At 35.2% G+C, this 14,926-nt stretch overlaps 1 protein-coding gene and 1 non-coding gene across 5 annotated transcripts in view; both read right to left on the bottom strand.

Annotated features, from left to right (window-relative positions):
• Nucleotides 1-254: 254 nt before the first annotated feature.
• LOC124308634 (neurexin-1) overlaps nt 255-14,926 on the bottom strand; it is an 89,281-nt gene continuing 74,609 nt past the window's right edge. For 3 of the 4 annotated variants that reach the window (XM_046771505.1, XM_046771508.1, XM_046771507.1), the window contains 4 exons: nt 14,606-14,729; nt 10,948-11,127; nt 8,111-8,291; nt 255-6,522 (listed from right to left, as the gene is read on the bottom strand). In XM_046771505.1, the coding sequence (XP_046627461.1) occupies nt 6,087-6,522; nt 8,111-8,291; nt 10,948-11,127; nt 14,606-14,729 (921 nt within the window). In that variant the 3' untranslated portion in view covers nt 255-6,086. The remainder of the gene's footprint in view (nt 6,523-8,110; nt 8,292-10,947; nt 11,128-14,605; nt 14,730-14,926) is intronic. The other variant, XM_046771506.1, reaches the window with a different exon arrangement.
• LOC124309673 (U6atac minor spliceosomal RNA) lies at nt 13,455-13,558 on the bottom strand. Its single transcript, XR_006909291.1, has one exon. It is a non-coding gene; the product is annotated as a U6atac minor spliceosomal RNA (small nuclear RNA).

Below are 14,926 nucleotides of genomic sequence, written 5' to 3'. Positions count from 1 at the left end.
GTGTCAAAACAATTGCTAATTTTTTATTTTTTTTTCCACTCTCTATATCGCTCACCAAATATTACCCAACTTGTTTTCCTTTGAAATTATAAATACGCAAAGTGCTTCGAATTATACTGTACAGAGAAATATCAATTCTTTTCACTGATTTCTTTAAAATTCTTTACAATCGTTCAAGCTCCTCAATTTCACAATAAAAAACGTATTCTTGCATACCTTGGTTACCTGAAGTTGATACTTGATTTTTATCTATCATTCTTCGGCAAATTCCAACCAAAAACGGAGTATACTTATATCAGCAGGAAATTAAAACGACTCCAGCGAACGTGAACAACAGTCCTGTTTGAATTTGAAAATTATGAAATTGATTTTTCCAACCGTCGATTTTTCATACAACAAATGTCTCGACGTATCGATACTACAATAATATAATAATATCGTAGTAATAGTTAAGAGTATTTTCATGTGTAATCAATTATATATAGCGTGATATTTTTTTTTTAAATATGTATATTACGTATTATATAATATGCGTGCATATACGGGGGATTTCACACCAGATCGTTCACTCTCGAATCTATGCGTTGTCAAAGACTTTTGTGCAATGTGTTTGAAAATATCGTTCTCTCCGGTTGTCGAGTTGACGCGAAATCCTCGCGATATACAATTGCTAATTTGTTTTTAGAAGTTAATTAGTACGTTAGTATAAATCTTAGTCATCAGTACATTGAGGGATCGATATGCAGATATTAGTAGGCGGAGGCAGTGGTAACAATATTTTCTTCAAACTCGCTTGGAAAAGAATTTAAATTTGACGAATATATTGTTAATGCTGGCCGTGTTTAGTGATTAGTCGTCACGTGATACGAAACTTCACAATAATGTGATTAGTAGGTGATCCGTGATTTTCAGAATTATAATCGTACAATATTATAGTATAACCTATGCATACAACTATTGTGAGTCTAATTCCAACTTGATGAATAATAATTGTTTGATGATTGGTGAAAAAAAAAGAATTAACATTAATACGGAACGGTAACAAAATTGATTATTTTAAAATTTACTTGCCCGTTTACGAGTCAATTGTTTTCGGCGCGTAATGAAAAGTAAATTCAAAACACCATCGTTAACTGCATCCAAATATTTACGCAGGAAATATCCAAGTTTATAAAATATATGTCCCTAATATTTTGCTTGGATCGATTAGTTACTCGATTAATTAATTTTTCACTTCGTTACAATTTTCATTTTTTGGAAATGAACAGCAGCTTTCTTTAATTATAGTTTCGTATCAAGTAGTTATACGTCGCTAGTTAAATTTGTTCGCCGTTGATGGCGTTACAATATAGATATACTTTTTTTTTTTATATATCTAACGCCTACGGGATGGATTCGATAAATTTGTCTAGTGGATGAAGAATAGTTTTAAAAAAATAAATATAATAAGAAAAAGCAATCCAGGTATGCCAATCGGTATTAAGATTACGGTAACAAAACTTTCTTTCCGTCTGTATGTGTAAAAAAATTGCTCCACAAGAAAATCTAGAAAAAAAAAAAAATATTCTCGATTCGTCAATTTATTTCCTTATTTAGGAAAATATGTTTCATCTGAATTCAACTCGGTCAACTTAAATCGTATCTTCGAAACATTTTTACATTTTATGATGATATTTTTATCTCCGCAGTCTTTTGATTGGATTACGAGTTTTATATATAAAAAAAAAAGATAATATATATATTACAGACAAGACGTGACAACGCGTTTAATTTTTGACTAAATTCAATTCATTGGCTACCAGAATCTTAGCTCGAATGATATTTGACAAGCACCGCAATACACCTGGAATTTATTTTGCACGCATAGACGATGATTGGATTTTATACTAGAGAGACTAACGAGTTATTAACAGTAGGAATAGACAGTTTCAATAGTGTATAATTTACATAATACGCACGTTTTTTCGTCGAGGAAAAAAATGATTAGGTTGAAAGAACGATCCTTCATTAGAATCCGTGCATTTAGTTAAGCTTGAATAGAATCAGATCAAACTAGATAAGCCGGAATTGCATTAGCGTAGTAATCACTCGGTTTAAAAAATTCAGTAGAAATAATTAAGAGAGAAATTACAGAATTGCATGTGTTGTGTTAGATTTTATCACGCACATGTATAACATACTTTCTTTTCAAACTTGTGTTAAAATAAAACTATTACTGTACAATTTTCCGAATCGTCTCTTCACACCATTTTACAAACCTATTATCGTATTTATTTTCACTTGAGTCTCGTGCCTTTTCGCATAATTCAACAATTTAACTCTCTTATCTCGTCACGCAGCACGATTGCGAATTAAAATTTAACGATAAAGAAATAAATAAATGAATAAATAAAAATTCTTACCACTGTTGAATATTAATCGGGGTGGTAATTAGTGAGCAGATTTATTTGGCTGTATTGTTTCGTCGATGTGGGCTGAGATTTTGGCGAGCGATCTTTGAACACCGCACGATAATGGGATCTCAATATTTACTGCACCGTCACTTCAAAAATCATAAAAATCGAAGGATGTGTGGTAAACGGGGCTGCTAATTTGGCGTGGAATGGACCGTACACAAAGCAGGTTAATTTATTAATTCAAACACCTCAACAGCTGCGACTTGTGACGATGAATTTTCCAAGTACATTGCGCGCCGTTTGAAATGAAAAGAAATCAGCCCACTGTAGTTTTTCAACTTCATTCCGGAATTAATGCGACTTTGGGTAATGAAACGTAATCAACTTACTCTTTTGTAACACGATCAGTCAACCCTGTCGGACATTATACAATTTTCTTTCGGTATATTGGCAATACTGGATTTACACTCTGCGTACATAGGTTCGAATCAAGCATTTCGGATGCTGTTGTATTTTAATCACCTCTATTTATTCCTGAATTTCTCAAGTTCGTATCGTTTTTAATTCTTTTAATTTTTATTCATTAATTTATCATTACTTTGTCGATCATTTTTCTTAATGTTTTACTCTCTCTCTCTCACTCTCTCTCTCTATTATTACATAATATACTCGTAATGCTGATTTTATTATTAAAATCGATAAATTTGGTAAACAATTTACACGTATAACACAATCGAATATTATATGCACTATATCTATACGTATATGTTTATACAAATATATGCATAGACGAATATAAGTATAGATATACAAACATACATTTTTCTATACAACAATAATTATAATTATTATTATTTTATATTTATAACGACTATGCGTAACAAATTAATCCTATATCCAATAAACGCTCGGCTTGTTCGTCTTAGTTTTAGCATTTTCTACTTAACGTAATACGTACAATAACGTAATTAATTATTATAATGCGTAAATTGGACCGTTCAAAAATCAAGAAAAATATAATCTAATAACCTGTACCGAGAAAAAGTATGGTTTGGATTAATTATACATAAGCGGATTGAATTGCTAAAACTAAAATCGCGTCTGGTATTCATAATTTATTATTAATTTTCTACAACAAATACATAATTTCACTATATCCTTATTTATTATACACAATTTTTTTAGGAGCGTGTAATTATTATTACTATATCATCTTTATATGCATATGTATATGTATACATATATGTTATTTAAATCATATACCACAGTATACATATGTCGTTACGCCAGTATACATGTCAAATTATTTATACGATATATAACAGAGGGAACCTGCGTATATACACTAATGATGAGTTTTTTTTTTTTTGGTTTTCTTTTTTTTTTTATCTTCATCATATACCTACACAAGCGTAAAACCGTTGAGCCTGTGCTCGTTTATGCACAAACAGACACACGCCTCACGCGAATCTTCTAAAAAATTTTCTAAAATTTGTTCCTATTATATATGTATAATGTATATTTGATGCATCTCGTTGCTGAATGTATGCAATTCAAAACAAACAATAATTAATCACACATGCATTTGAAACACAACGAACTGCGTAAGTTCGCAGGCTCCCAAAAATATTTATCGAAAAAACTCTGTCCCACACGCATATTGTTTTAAACATTATTTCTAGCGCACACGCTTCAACGCGTCTCATCGTCCAGTAGACAAAAACTCGACACACACACACAGACACATAGACACAGACACTCGCACAGATGCTCGCTGTCTCACTCACATATCCGATAATTTTCGCCCACCGTCTTGTAAGGTTGTTGTTGTTTTTTTTTCCGTTTTTTTCGATTTATTTTTTTTTTTTAAGCATTTGGGTAGTGCGGGAGCAATTTTGCATATTTTCAGTTTTTTTTTTTCTTTTTTTTTCTCTTTATTTAACACAATCAGTCTTGGCTCGCTTCGTTTTCTCGTTTAAGAAGATGGCTGCACGTTTTCGATCGCGGGTTTGTTACACGTGTTATAAATGTACGTATGTAAAAAGTAGGTGATAAGGTAGATGGGATTTTTGTAGGATGTGAGATAATCGTACGCGCTGCGAAGGAAAGAGAAACGTAGGTATTATTTTCGAACACGGTGTTTGTATGGAAGAAAAATGAAGCGAAGGTGATTAGCGATTTTTTTGTATCCTTTGAATAAAGAAAAAAACAAAAATAAACATCGATGACGTTGAAAAAAAAAGAATAAAATTGCGATAGTTTGGTAAAACGAAATTTTGAAAATTTTTCGTCAAATTTATAAATTTAATACTGATCTGGTATTCGGAATATGCAAAAAGAATTTTTCAACGTCACGTGTAGTATGGATTTATGAATAATACGAGTCTAAGTAGAAACCATTCAATTTGTATATTTTTTTTATAACGAAATGTTTTTTTAAAGAACCGAAGTATACTATAAACTGTCATTTAAAATTTTACAACTTTCTTTACAATAGTCGATCGAGTGAGCATAAAAAATAGTAAGAAGTAAATTCATAATTGCAGTGTTTTTTTTTTTTTTGCGATATCGAAAACTTGATGTTTATCAGCATACGATAAAAGGACCTCTCCGTAATGATTAGTGATAGAATTAGTGACGTTACTAGATTGATAATCAGCTAAACCGCGGCATAATATCAGAGCGTAAAAATTTCCGCGGCAATAGTTTTTCGAATCGAAAGACCTGTCAGGAAAAACATTGAAAAAACATTCGACCGAAAATTCCAAGATTTTCAGCAAAATTGATAAAAATTGATATTGCCCGATACCTGTTGTAAATGTAATAATTCATCAAGGTACAAGCTCTCTTCAAGCTGCGTGATTGCGGATTAAGTTCTAACGAAACACCCTGTATCATCCGTTAACTAGTGTGAAAGTGTAGAAAATACTCTTAAAACAGTGTCGAGAAACAATTGACGCAAAAAAATTTTGCCTCAGACGATATGCATAAGGAAAAGTGTTCGAGGGTCGTGTTTAATTTTTTTTACTCACCTATTTTCACGTAGCAACAACAAAGCAAAAGTATAAGGTCTGATTGTTATTTCGTTGCCGCCTACGAAGTCGCATTAATGTCCTTGAAATTGAACCTAAATGTGGTAGAAAATTTCGTTTAGGTAAGATAACAATGGTAACGACCTTAATAACCTGTGTAAAAATAACCCATGGCAAAATAAACGTTAAATTATATTAAATCTAATCTAAAGAAATTAAATTTACGTGTGTTATTTTTGCGTGGGTTGTTTTTTTTTTTTCTTTGTTTCTTTCTTTTCTAGCCATGGGTTATTTTTGTGCATGTCATTTTTGTCTTGGGTTATTTTTGTGTACGTTATTTTCGATCGGGTTATTTTTTTTTTAATTTTTTTTCCTATTTTTTACTAGTGTTATTTTTGTCCCAATTAATTTTATTTCGGGTCCTTTGTTTCTCGTTTGATCCTGGTAACGATAATAACAACGTAACCGAGAGCCACGTGCCAAATATGCATCACCGCGCAGGCATTTCATATCAGGAACGTATGCGCGGTGAGAATCTCGAGCAGCACTCACGAGATTGTCCGATGCATGGATGCATGGGGGTTGAAATTGGACCCGGGTAAAGTTGCCCGAGTATCTTAAGCCGCGAGCGAATCAGCCATCTTCTTACGCGGAGTCCTTAGACGTACCATTCCTTTATGTCCTTTAGTTCCTGTTTCCTAACATTTTTACTAACACTCGCACCGTTTTTTAAAGCTCCGTTAAAAGGCTGCCCCGCGCCCGCAGCCGAGCCCAAAAGCGCGGCGTTCGGATCCTGGCAAAAGTTCTTGCTCTCGTCGATCTTGTAGCTAGCTTCCGGCCGGTTTTTGAACTTCAGTATTATCAGTATTATCAGCACTATAGCGATCAGCGCTCCGGCTATTATACCGATTATCAGTGCCGCGTTCTCCGCCGCCTCCGAGGTTATCCTTATTTCCTTCCCGGGACCCGGACGTTGCGTTGAAATCGGCGTGTAAATCGGGGGCGGCGGCGGCGGCGGCGGTTCCATCATTCCCGTTGTCGACGTCGTCTGCGAGGGTGTTCCGGTCGAGCTGGTTACTCTATGGGTCACGGTGCTGAAACCGAATCAGAGACACGTCGATAATATCTGCGCTAAAATTGAGAGAAATTTTTAGTTACGGTTACCGCTCGGTCCTTGACTATTTTCATTTTTTACCACGATCGACAAAATATAGTTCTAGGTAGAAAATGAAAATTAGTTTTCTAGCCGTTACCGGAAACTCTGGTATCCGTTACCATTCTTTCTCATTACATGATTATTTATGCTTTAATTTGTTCCTCATAAAAGTGAAGTGGCTCGATTTTCGTCACTGATGATACGTAGATACGATTCGTTCGTTCGTGAATAGAAGCTTTCCGCGTAATTCTTGCCATATGTTAAAGTTTCGATGAAAAATACTTGAATGTTTGGTGAAATAAAATTATTACACTACTAGTTAGTATTTATGAGGATCGGATGATGAAGTTTCGACGAAATCGGGATCAATAATAAATTCTAATCAATCGTAGGGTACATTTCACAGTTACAGTACGATTGGTAAACAAATTGGCATTCTCGATTGAACGGTGTTAATTAATGAATCGGTTGGTAATGAAATAATAAAAATATAAATAAATAACCGATTCGACGAATGAGTCGAAATTGGACCGGTTTTAAAATGCGGGCAAATTGATTCACCGAAAAACTGAAACTAAAATTACAAAAAAATTGTAATAATAAATTAGTTTAATCGAAAGTATGAGTTTAGAAGACTGAGTGCGGAAAGTAAGCCCATTAATCTAGAACCTGGCTCATTGAATAGTAAAAGGATGAAATCAACTAGTCCATATGTCAAGCGCGAAAAGCGCGTGGGGTTGTTTATAAAATCTGGTAAACCTCCTCGCAACTCGACGAGTTCAGAAATAAGCATCGATCGATATTTTCTCTACGTGTGTTCAATTACTTACGTACATAGAGAATATCCTAGGTTCAGAAATTATTCATACTTTCGACTCAGGGTGTAATAATTTTTATAATTTCGAGGTTAGCAAAGTTATCTCAACTATCCATGCCGATGAAAAACCGTCACTTCGCGATTTTTGAATCGTCTGAAATTAAGTCAACCGTAATAAACCAAAACACACTCATATCTGTAAATCTTAGTACCTTAAAATTCATCGTAATATTAAGAAACTTGCGATTTTTTTCAAACATTTCGTTACGATAAAGTTACCAACTTCGATCTCGTTAATTTTCAAACTTCGACTTCGTACGTTTTTTGCAGGCCCTCAGCTAATCGATCAGAAACTGACAAAGTGCGAGAATGAATTCAAAAATACGTAGAAAAGAGAAGAATTTCAATGAAGAAGCTTTCGCTTCGGCAATCCGTTAATCTAAATAATCGTCACTTTCGACTTCGATTCGGTCTCGAATAACTTCGAACTTTCACCAAGTCTCGCAAGCTCTCAGCTGATTGGTCAGAAACTGACGGAACAACGTGCACGGAGAGAGGATTAAAAAAAAATAAAAATAAAACGCACACGCACAAACACGCAAGAAAATTAATTTTAAAATACTTGCGTAGAGTAAAGGGAGAGGAGAAAAAAAAAAATAAAAAAAAATTTTAAAAAGCTCGAATCGTAAAGCTCTCGAGCCGCGCTCACCTGTCATGGCTGGAGTCAGCACCGGGTGAAGTGGCGTTGAATTGTGTCGTGCCAGCGTATTGCGTCGAGACGAGGTCCGTCCCACCCCTAGACGGCGTCGACGGCGACCCCGGCAGCGTCTGCGTCGTCGACTGGCTGGTGGGACTGGCACGTAGCGTCGTGTACGAACCGGCGCTCGGATCTGAAAGTAAATTAAACAGGATCAACTTCTCCGTCCTAATACGGGGGGGTTGGCGGTGGTTGGTACCACTGCCGAGTGCTTCGCCGTTATCTGAATGCTTCTAATTGCGAAGGGTTGCGCGGCCTGCGCCGTATAACAATATCGTGTTCAACGAGTATTACTCACGCCTCGGTTTTAACAAGCTTGGTTAACCGAAAATCGATACTTTTTATTAATTTTATCACACCGGACAGGCCGGTGATTTTTTTTTTTTTTACATCGTATAAAATTATTTTAATATCGTCCGATGCGATCGTCTCTTGATTGTGTGAATAACAAAACATGTTAAAGATAGTTCAAACTTTGACGTTGATGCCTTTCCTTTCGAATCAAACCAACTGATTTGTTTAATTTTTATTACAGGAGACTGTTAATTTTCTAAAAATTCAACTGTAGACGAAATTTACTTTTCTTCTTATTTTTTTTTCACCTTGGTATCTTCGAGTAATTAATTTTAAAACAGCATTTCACCGATATGAATAATTAAGGTCAAGGAAAATGGTGATATTGAATTCACTGAAAACGATGTATAAAAAAAAAAAAATTATAGTTTCATCAATTTCGTTGAAAATAGTCTATTTTCATGTTCCTAAATGGATCTTCTTCTAGTAAGCTGTGTGAAAAAATTGATAAAAAGTATCGATATTTACACTTAATCACCGCTACGCCAAAAAAAAAAACCGCTCGATATGAATTTCATGAACTGCACACAATTCGTCCCTTTTCTACATTCCGAATATACCATTTTAGGCGCTCGAAGTATCTCCGACATATTTTTCGTGGTATATTTTCGCCGACCCGAAGGCAAGAGCTTTGAGAACACAGCTGCTTGCGATATCTCGAGAGATGATTTCAGTAGAATACATGTATGTTACATAGGCACGGAATATAGCATGAGCATATTATATTTTTTTTTTTTTTTTTCCGCCATCTACATACGGAGGGATCAGTACGGTACACGTACAGCATGAGACAGACTAACGAACACCACGAGGCGAATAGAAGGGATCAATACCAGTGCCGTAGATGGTTGAAGGAGGGTGAATCGGATGGTGAGCACAACAAAGGACTCGAGTTGCGTGGATAATTAGAGCCCAGCTCCGATGAGACGATGGGAAATTGAACGTAAGACGAGCGATTTGATAACAACGATAAATCGGCAATCACTGAGTAGGTATAAATGATTTGAATTTCATTTCCTCTGCATGGTTTTCAAAATTCTCGTTTACCAGTAACTATCGAGTGTAACCTATATTCCTCGATGTTGACCCTAGAACGGCGCAACGGCGGAGGGAGGGGGTGAAAAAACACCCCAAGCGAATTCAAATTTCCCGCCTGGAGAGAGATTTTTTTTCTCTTTTTTTTTTGGTTTGTAGGTTTTTTTTTCACTCCTTCTAACTAATTTTTGGTTTCGAAACTTTTTTGTAACGTGAAGAGAAAGTTTTTTTCAACCACGTGATTTTTCATTAAAAATCGATGAAAATGAGACCCTACAGGACCCTTAACGATATGACGCAGAGAGAAATGGGTGGAAAAAAAAAAGAAATACTAGTCTTATTTTGCTTTTTCGTCATTTTAATGGGAGCCCCCTCCTTAAAACTGTAATAGTTTATTTACATGATAGAAATTGAATTAACAATTAATACAATCATCGGAAGAGGGGAAACGAGAAGAAAGAAACAACGAATCATCTTACACTTACATCACGTATGACTTACCTTTACTGACTGACCTTATATATTGTAAGTATTAGATGATTTGTTATTTTTTTCTTTCCTTTTCCCTTCTTCCGATGTTTACATTAATCGTCAATTCAATTTGTGTGACGTAAAGAAAGTATTACAGTTCCGAGGAGTTGCCCCCGTCAATGGGCCGAAACGTAAAATAAGAATCTAGTTTTTGATTCGATCTACGACACCGAAAAAACATCACTATACATTAAGAAGGTTGAGAAACATTTCCTACAAACGAAAAAATAAAATTAACGTTACCGTTCTAGGGTTAAATTTTCCGGTTATCGTCAGTGAATTTAATCACATAAATATTTAAAAGCAAAAAGAAAAGAAAAAAAAAGAATACTAACAATCACTGTATCTTACGATCACAACTGGACAACTGAATTTTCATTTTTTTACCCATCAGGACAGTGTTTTTTGGTTTTGGTAAAAAGTACCGTACCTACTCATTGTCGGTGATCACTACCTGATAGAAATTCTTCTCGATGATGAGGAATTTCTCGAGGAAATATAGTACAACGGCCAGATTTGTATTTACACTGAGAAAAATTTCATTTCTTACAGTAACTAGAAAAATTGAGTAAAACCGGTATCGTTAAAAAAAACTGTTTGAACATTGTTGGGATTACGAAAAACGAGGTACGCGTAAACATCTTGCGCTATCGTCGATCCTTTTTTGGTAATCGCAACGCAAAATCAGTTTCTGAGGTTTACTCTACTTTTTTAGTTAAACAAGGCTTTAACGTCAATTTATTCTTGCGCGAGCGTTAAATTTTCGCAACGGTTGCAAGAAAATCTAGCAACAGCGATTCGACTGTGGTAAAAAATGAAAATGGTTAAAATTTCTCTAATTGTAGATAATTTGAAATATGTATGCGTACCAGTTGCTGCAGTGACGAATATCTCTTCGGTTGTGAGAGGATCTCCACCCGAACCGTCGTAGCAGTCTTCTTCATCGTCGCAAGACGGCCGTTCGGGACTCTCTTTATTGGGGCCTTTCGGCCTCGGAGTTACCGCAGGTGACCTTGTTGGTGCTACGTAAACCGGCGTTATCAGATCGTCTGGAAATTCAAATTTAAACCTTACTTTATTCCACGGGTATTGCCTTGTCGGATAAGCAACCCGGTAGCTATAATTAGTAGACCTCTGACGTCACAGGATTGATCCACCGGCCGTGCTTTAATTCGGGAGACAAGATTTACGCCAAAGTCGGTTGGTAAAAACACACGATTGTTGAACAATTATCGATACTACGGATAAATTACCACTGATTTATATCTTCGTGGAGATTTTATCATCAATTTTTATTAATCAACGTTAATTTCTCGACGATTCTATTCAGTCTTTTCTTATCATGAGGCAATTTTTGCTCATTTTCAAGCGAATCTCATCGATTTTTTTTTTTTAGCGTTCTTGACGACTTTCGGTGACCTTTGGATTAAGTAAGATACGAGTAATTGATGGAAATTATTTTCAACGCGTTTCTCGCCATTTCTCTCACAGCTTCAAATGATTTTAGTTACATCGATTAATTCTTGCTGATGATCTCAAAGAACTCTCAATTTCACTTGCAATTCAATTTCTAATCGTTAAATTCGTGAATTTTTCTCTTCTCTTTGAGTCCGTAAAAATTTACCAACTTCTTGTCACACGAATAACTGGCGTACGTATAAAATACATTATACATAGATAGATCTTAGATACAATTCTCGTTCGTCGACTACGTCTCAAAGATGTAGTAATGTCTAAAAAATGAACGTCAAGAAATCAAAATTTCATACGCAGTGGAAAAAAAAAATAATAAAAAATTTCACGGAAATTTACTTTACAAACAATTTCACTTTTTAACATTTTATTCAGTCACAATCAATTGGTGCTGCAAATGTGTAATATTTCTCGATGTCGAACTTCAATAAAGGGGCGGGGGGAAGTTAAAATTTTTTACGTTTTAACCCTGAAGGGATTTTTTCACGCGATTGAATGTGAGCTTACTTTGAAATTTTTTTTTCTCTTTACACAGAAGTATATTTAGCCATAAATAAACTCCATCGCTATCTTTATCAGCAAGCAATTTTTTTTTTAAGGTTTTCAGGGAGGGCCCTCGTCAGGGACGAAACGTAAAAAAATTTTAATGTCTCTCCCCCCCTTTATCGATCATGGACACCGAGAAAATTTTCACACACGCAACTGAAAATAAGAGTCGAATAATTCTTCAACGGTATTGAAAATATTTACGTTCAAGTTAATTCGTTGCTGCTTATAATTTGTTAATTTGTTTTATTATTTCTTTCATCACCAGCAAACAGCGAGTATTTTCGCGGCAAGTTTGAACCTATTTGTCGGGCTCTCGCTCGGTCTTCCGATCACCATGACCGGCAGAATCAAGTTTTTAGTCAGTTGGAGAAGATTTTGTAACAGGAGTACATCGAGCGCAGGAAGTTGGCAGGTCGGAACGAAAAGGGGTCGGCAAGAAACGAGGAGGACGTAGGAAAGAAAGGACGGACGGATGGGACAAGGTTCTACACGGAATTATGTTAGCGATCCGAAATATGCAAATGAATTGACGATACAACCAGGCGAGCATGAACGAAGCGAAGTGGCGCCGTCGCCTCTCGTTTAATTGTAAGCTGCAGGCAAAGTTGACCGAGGTTAAGCCGATGTTTGCGCTTGTGTGTGTGGATTTCTATACCTATGCACGTAAACATTTACACGTGTGTAAAAACACACGGCTGAGCTCTGGCCGAGAGTATTTCAGGCGTAACGATCCTCGGGATTTAACATTTTGTGGCAAACCAGTCGACTGATGTTTATTTTTTTTTTTTTTAATTTTTATAAATTTTTGTACAACGTATCTTTGGAACGATATATGTATGGTTATACAGCGGCGATGATAAAAATTTTATTCTCAAAATTAGCGTTGTTTTGTTTCCCTAATTATAATTGAGGTCACTATACATATACATGTTTCTATATAACTTTGTGAATTGATCGAATTTTAAGCTGTATATCGTGTGATATTTGTAACGATAAGTTTTATTTAAGTGAGAAAGAAATTTCGAGAAGATGGAAAAAAATTTAACACGAAATATCCGAACATTGAATATTGTGTAAAATATGTGTGTGTTGAAAAATCTATAACTTGTTGCTATGTTTTTTCTTTTTTTTTTTTATCAGTAACGATACGAGTGAGGTTAAAATTTTCTTTCAAGATAAATGTGAAATCGTAATTCCAGGATTGTGAAAATTACAAATAAACATAAATCTATCGACTCCGAAATGCCAGATTAAAAGCAGTAAAATTATATGTATAGTTTATGTTATATGTTATTTAACTGAAAAGATGAGAATGTATCTGATATTTATGTAGAACCGATTATGCAAAAAAAAAAATAAAAATTGGTAAGCAGCCACCTTGGTGGCCAGTGCCTTACCGTTTATATGTGTCCATCCTTGTCTAGGGGAGTGCTAAACGTCTCTCCTTTCATACTACACGCCGGAGTCGAGCGTTACGGAAAGTTATATACTAATCGTGGCGCCTACTTGCCGCTTGTGAGAAACTTTCGCGTATAGATTTTTGCGAATAACTCGTGAACGATTAAAGTTGGAAAATATTTTGTTTCGAAAATAATGTATAGAATAGAAATGTTTATTTAAAGGTGAGATTAAAAATCATATTTCTTGACAGTTTGAAATATTGAAAAAAAAAAGAATCATCAACGATATTGAGAATTCGTTTTTGGTCTTTCGTTTCCTACGACTCGTTCAAAAACAAAGTCGAGCGTCTGATGCTACAAAATAACATTTGCAATGCAATTTTTTTTTTTTTTTTTCATTCACAGATTGTCAGTGTATAGTGGTAAATTTTTATTCACCTAGAACAGAGGTTATTTGAACCGAATTGAACTCGTTCAACCGAGGTTTGTCTGTTCAAAACTAATCGAATGAACAATAATTTTTTTTATACCTGCCAGTTAAATTATCAAACGATTTTATTCGTACGATATGATAATCCACGAACATTGTCCGAAAGCGTTACTCGTTATAATCGATATCCGATCAATTTATTAGGCAGTGATAAAAATACCCCATTGCAGAAACGTATTTACGATCTATCGGAAGGCGAGGTAAATTATTCGGTAAAACCGACCACTCAGACCCACAGTGGGTGGTCAAAGCTGCAGGGGTGGTTGGCATGAAACAAAATAGGTACTTTACAAATGGCCCGAGTGACCCACTTCGCCGAATATACTTGAATGCCATAAAAACGCGGGGGAGTTTGTTTTGTCACTGATAGTTCGTAAATTGAGAAACGATGTAATCGTAGCATTTTTTCGTCTCACTGTTATTTGGTAATCGAATTGCCAATAAAAACGTATCAATTTTCGTACAAAAAAAAAGAAAAAAAAAAATACTCTCCGACACGCGTAAGAAAAAAAAGAAAGCTTTTCGGTAAAATAGAAGTTTAAAATGTTGGCTAAATATTGGAACACGAAGGGGCCTTTTAGTGTGGCGACGGTAATTTTAAAAAGTTTTACTTACACTTACCAGAACCAGATTCTAATATCGGTGAACATTCCTCGTCCTCGTCGTCACCAGCGCATCCGCTTCCGGCTCCGGAGAAAATCAGATCGTCAACGACACCCGGTAATCCGGATGCTGGAGTCTGGAACGATGAAAATGATACATGCACTCACAGATAATAGTTACACAATATTTGACGATGATAAATTTGCCGACAAATTTGGTAGAATTGAAATTGAAAATCGTGATTCGCTAAAACGATGCCATTGAAATGATTGGAAAAAAAATGAAATAAAATAAAATAAAAAAACAATTATATGCCTTCGACAAACCGGTTCG

Source organism: Neodiprion virginianus, chromosome 7, assembly GCF_021901495.1.
Source record: "Neodiprion virginianus isolate iyNeoVirg1 chromosome 7, iyNeoVirg1.1, whole genome shotgun sequence".
Taxonomy (NCBI): domain Eukaryota; kingdom Metazoa; phylum Arthropoda; class Insecta; order Hymenoptera; family Diprionidae; genus Neodiprion; species Neodiprion virginianus.
The sequence above is the reverse complement of the archived record's forward strand: the minus strand, read 5'-3'. Positions and strand labels throughout refer to the sequence as shown.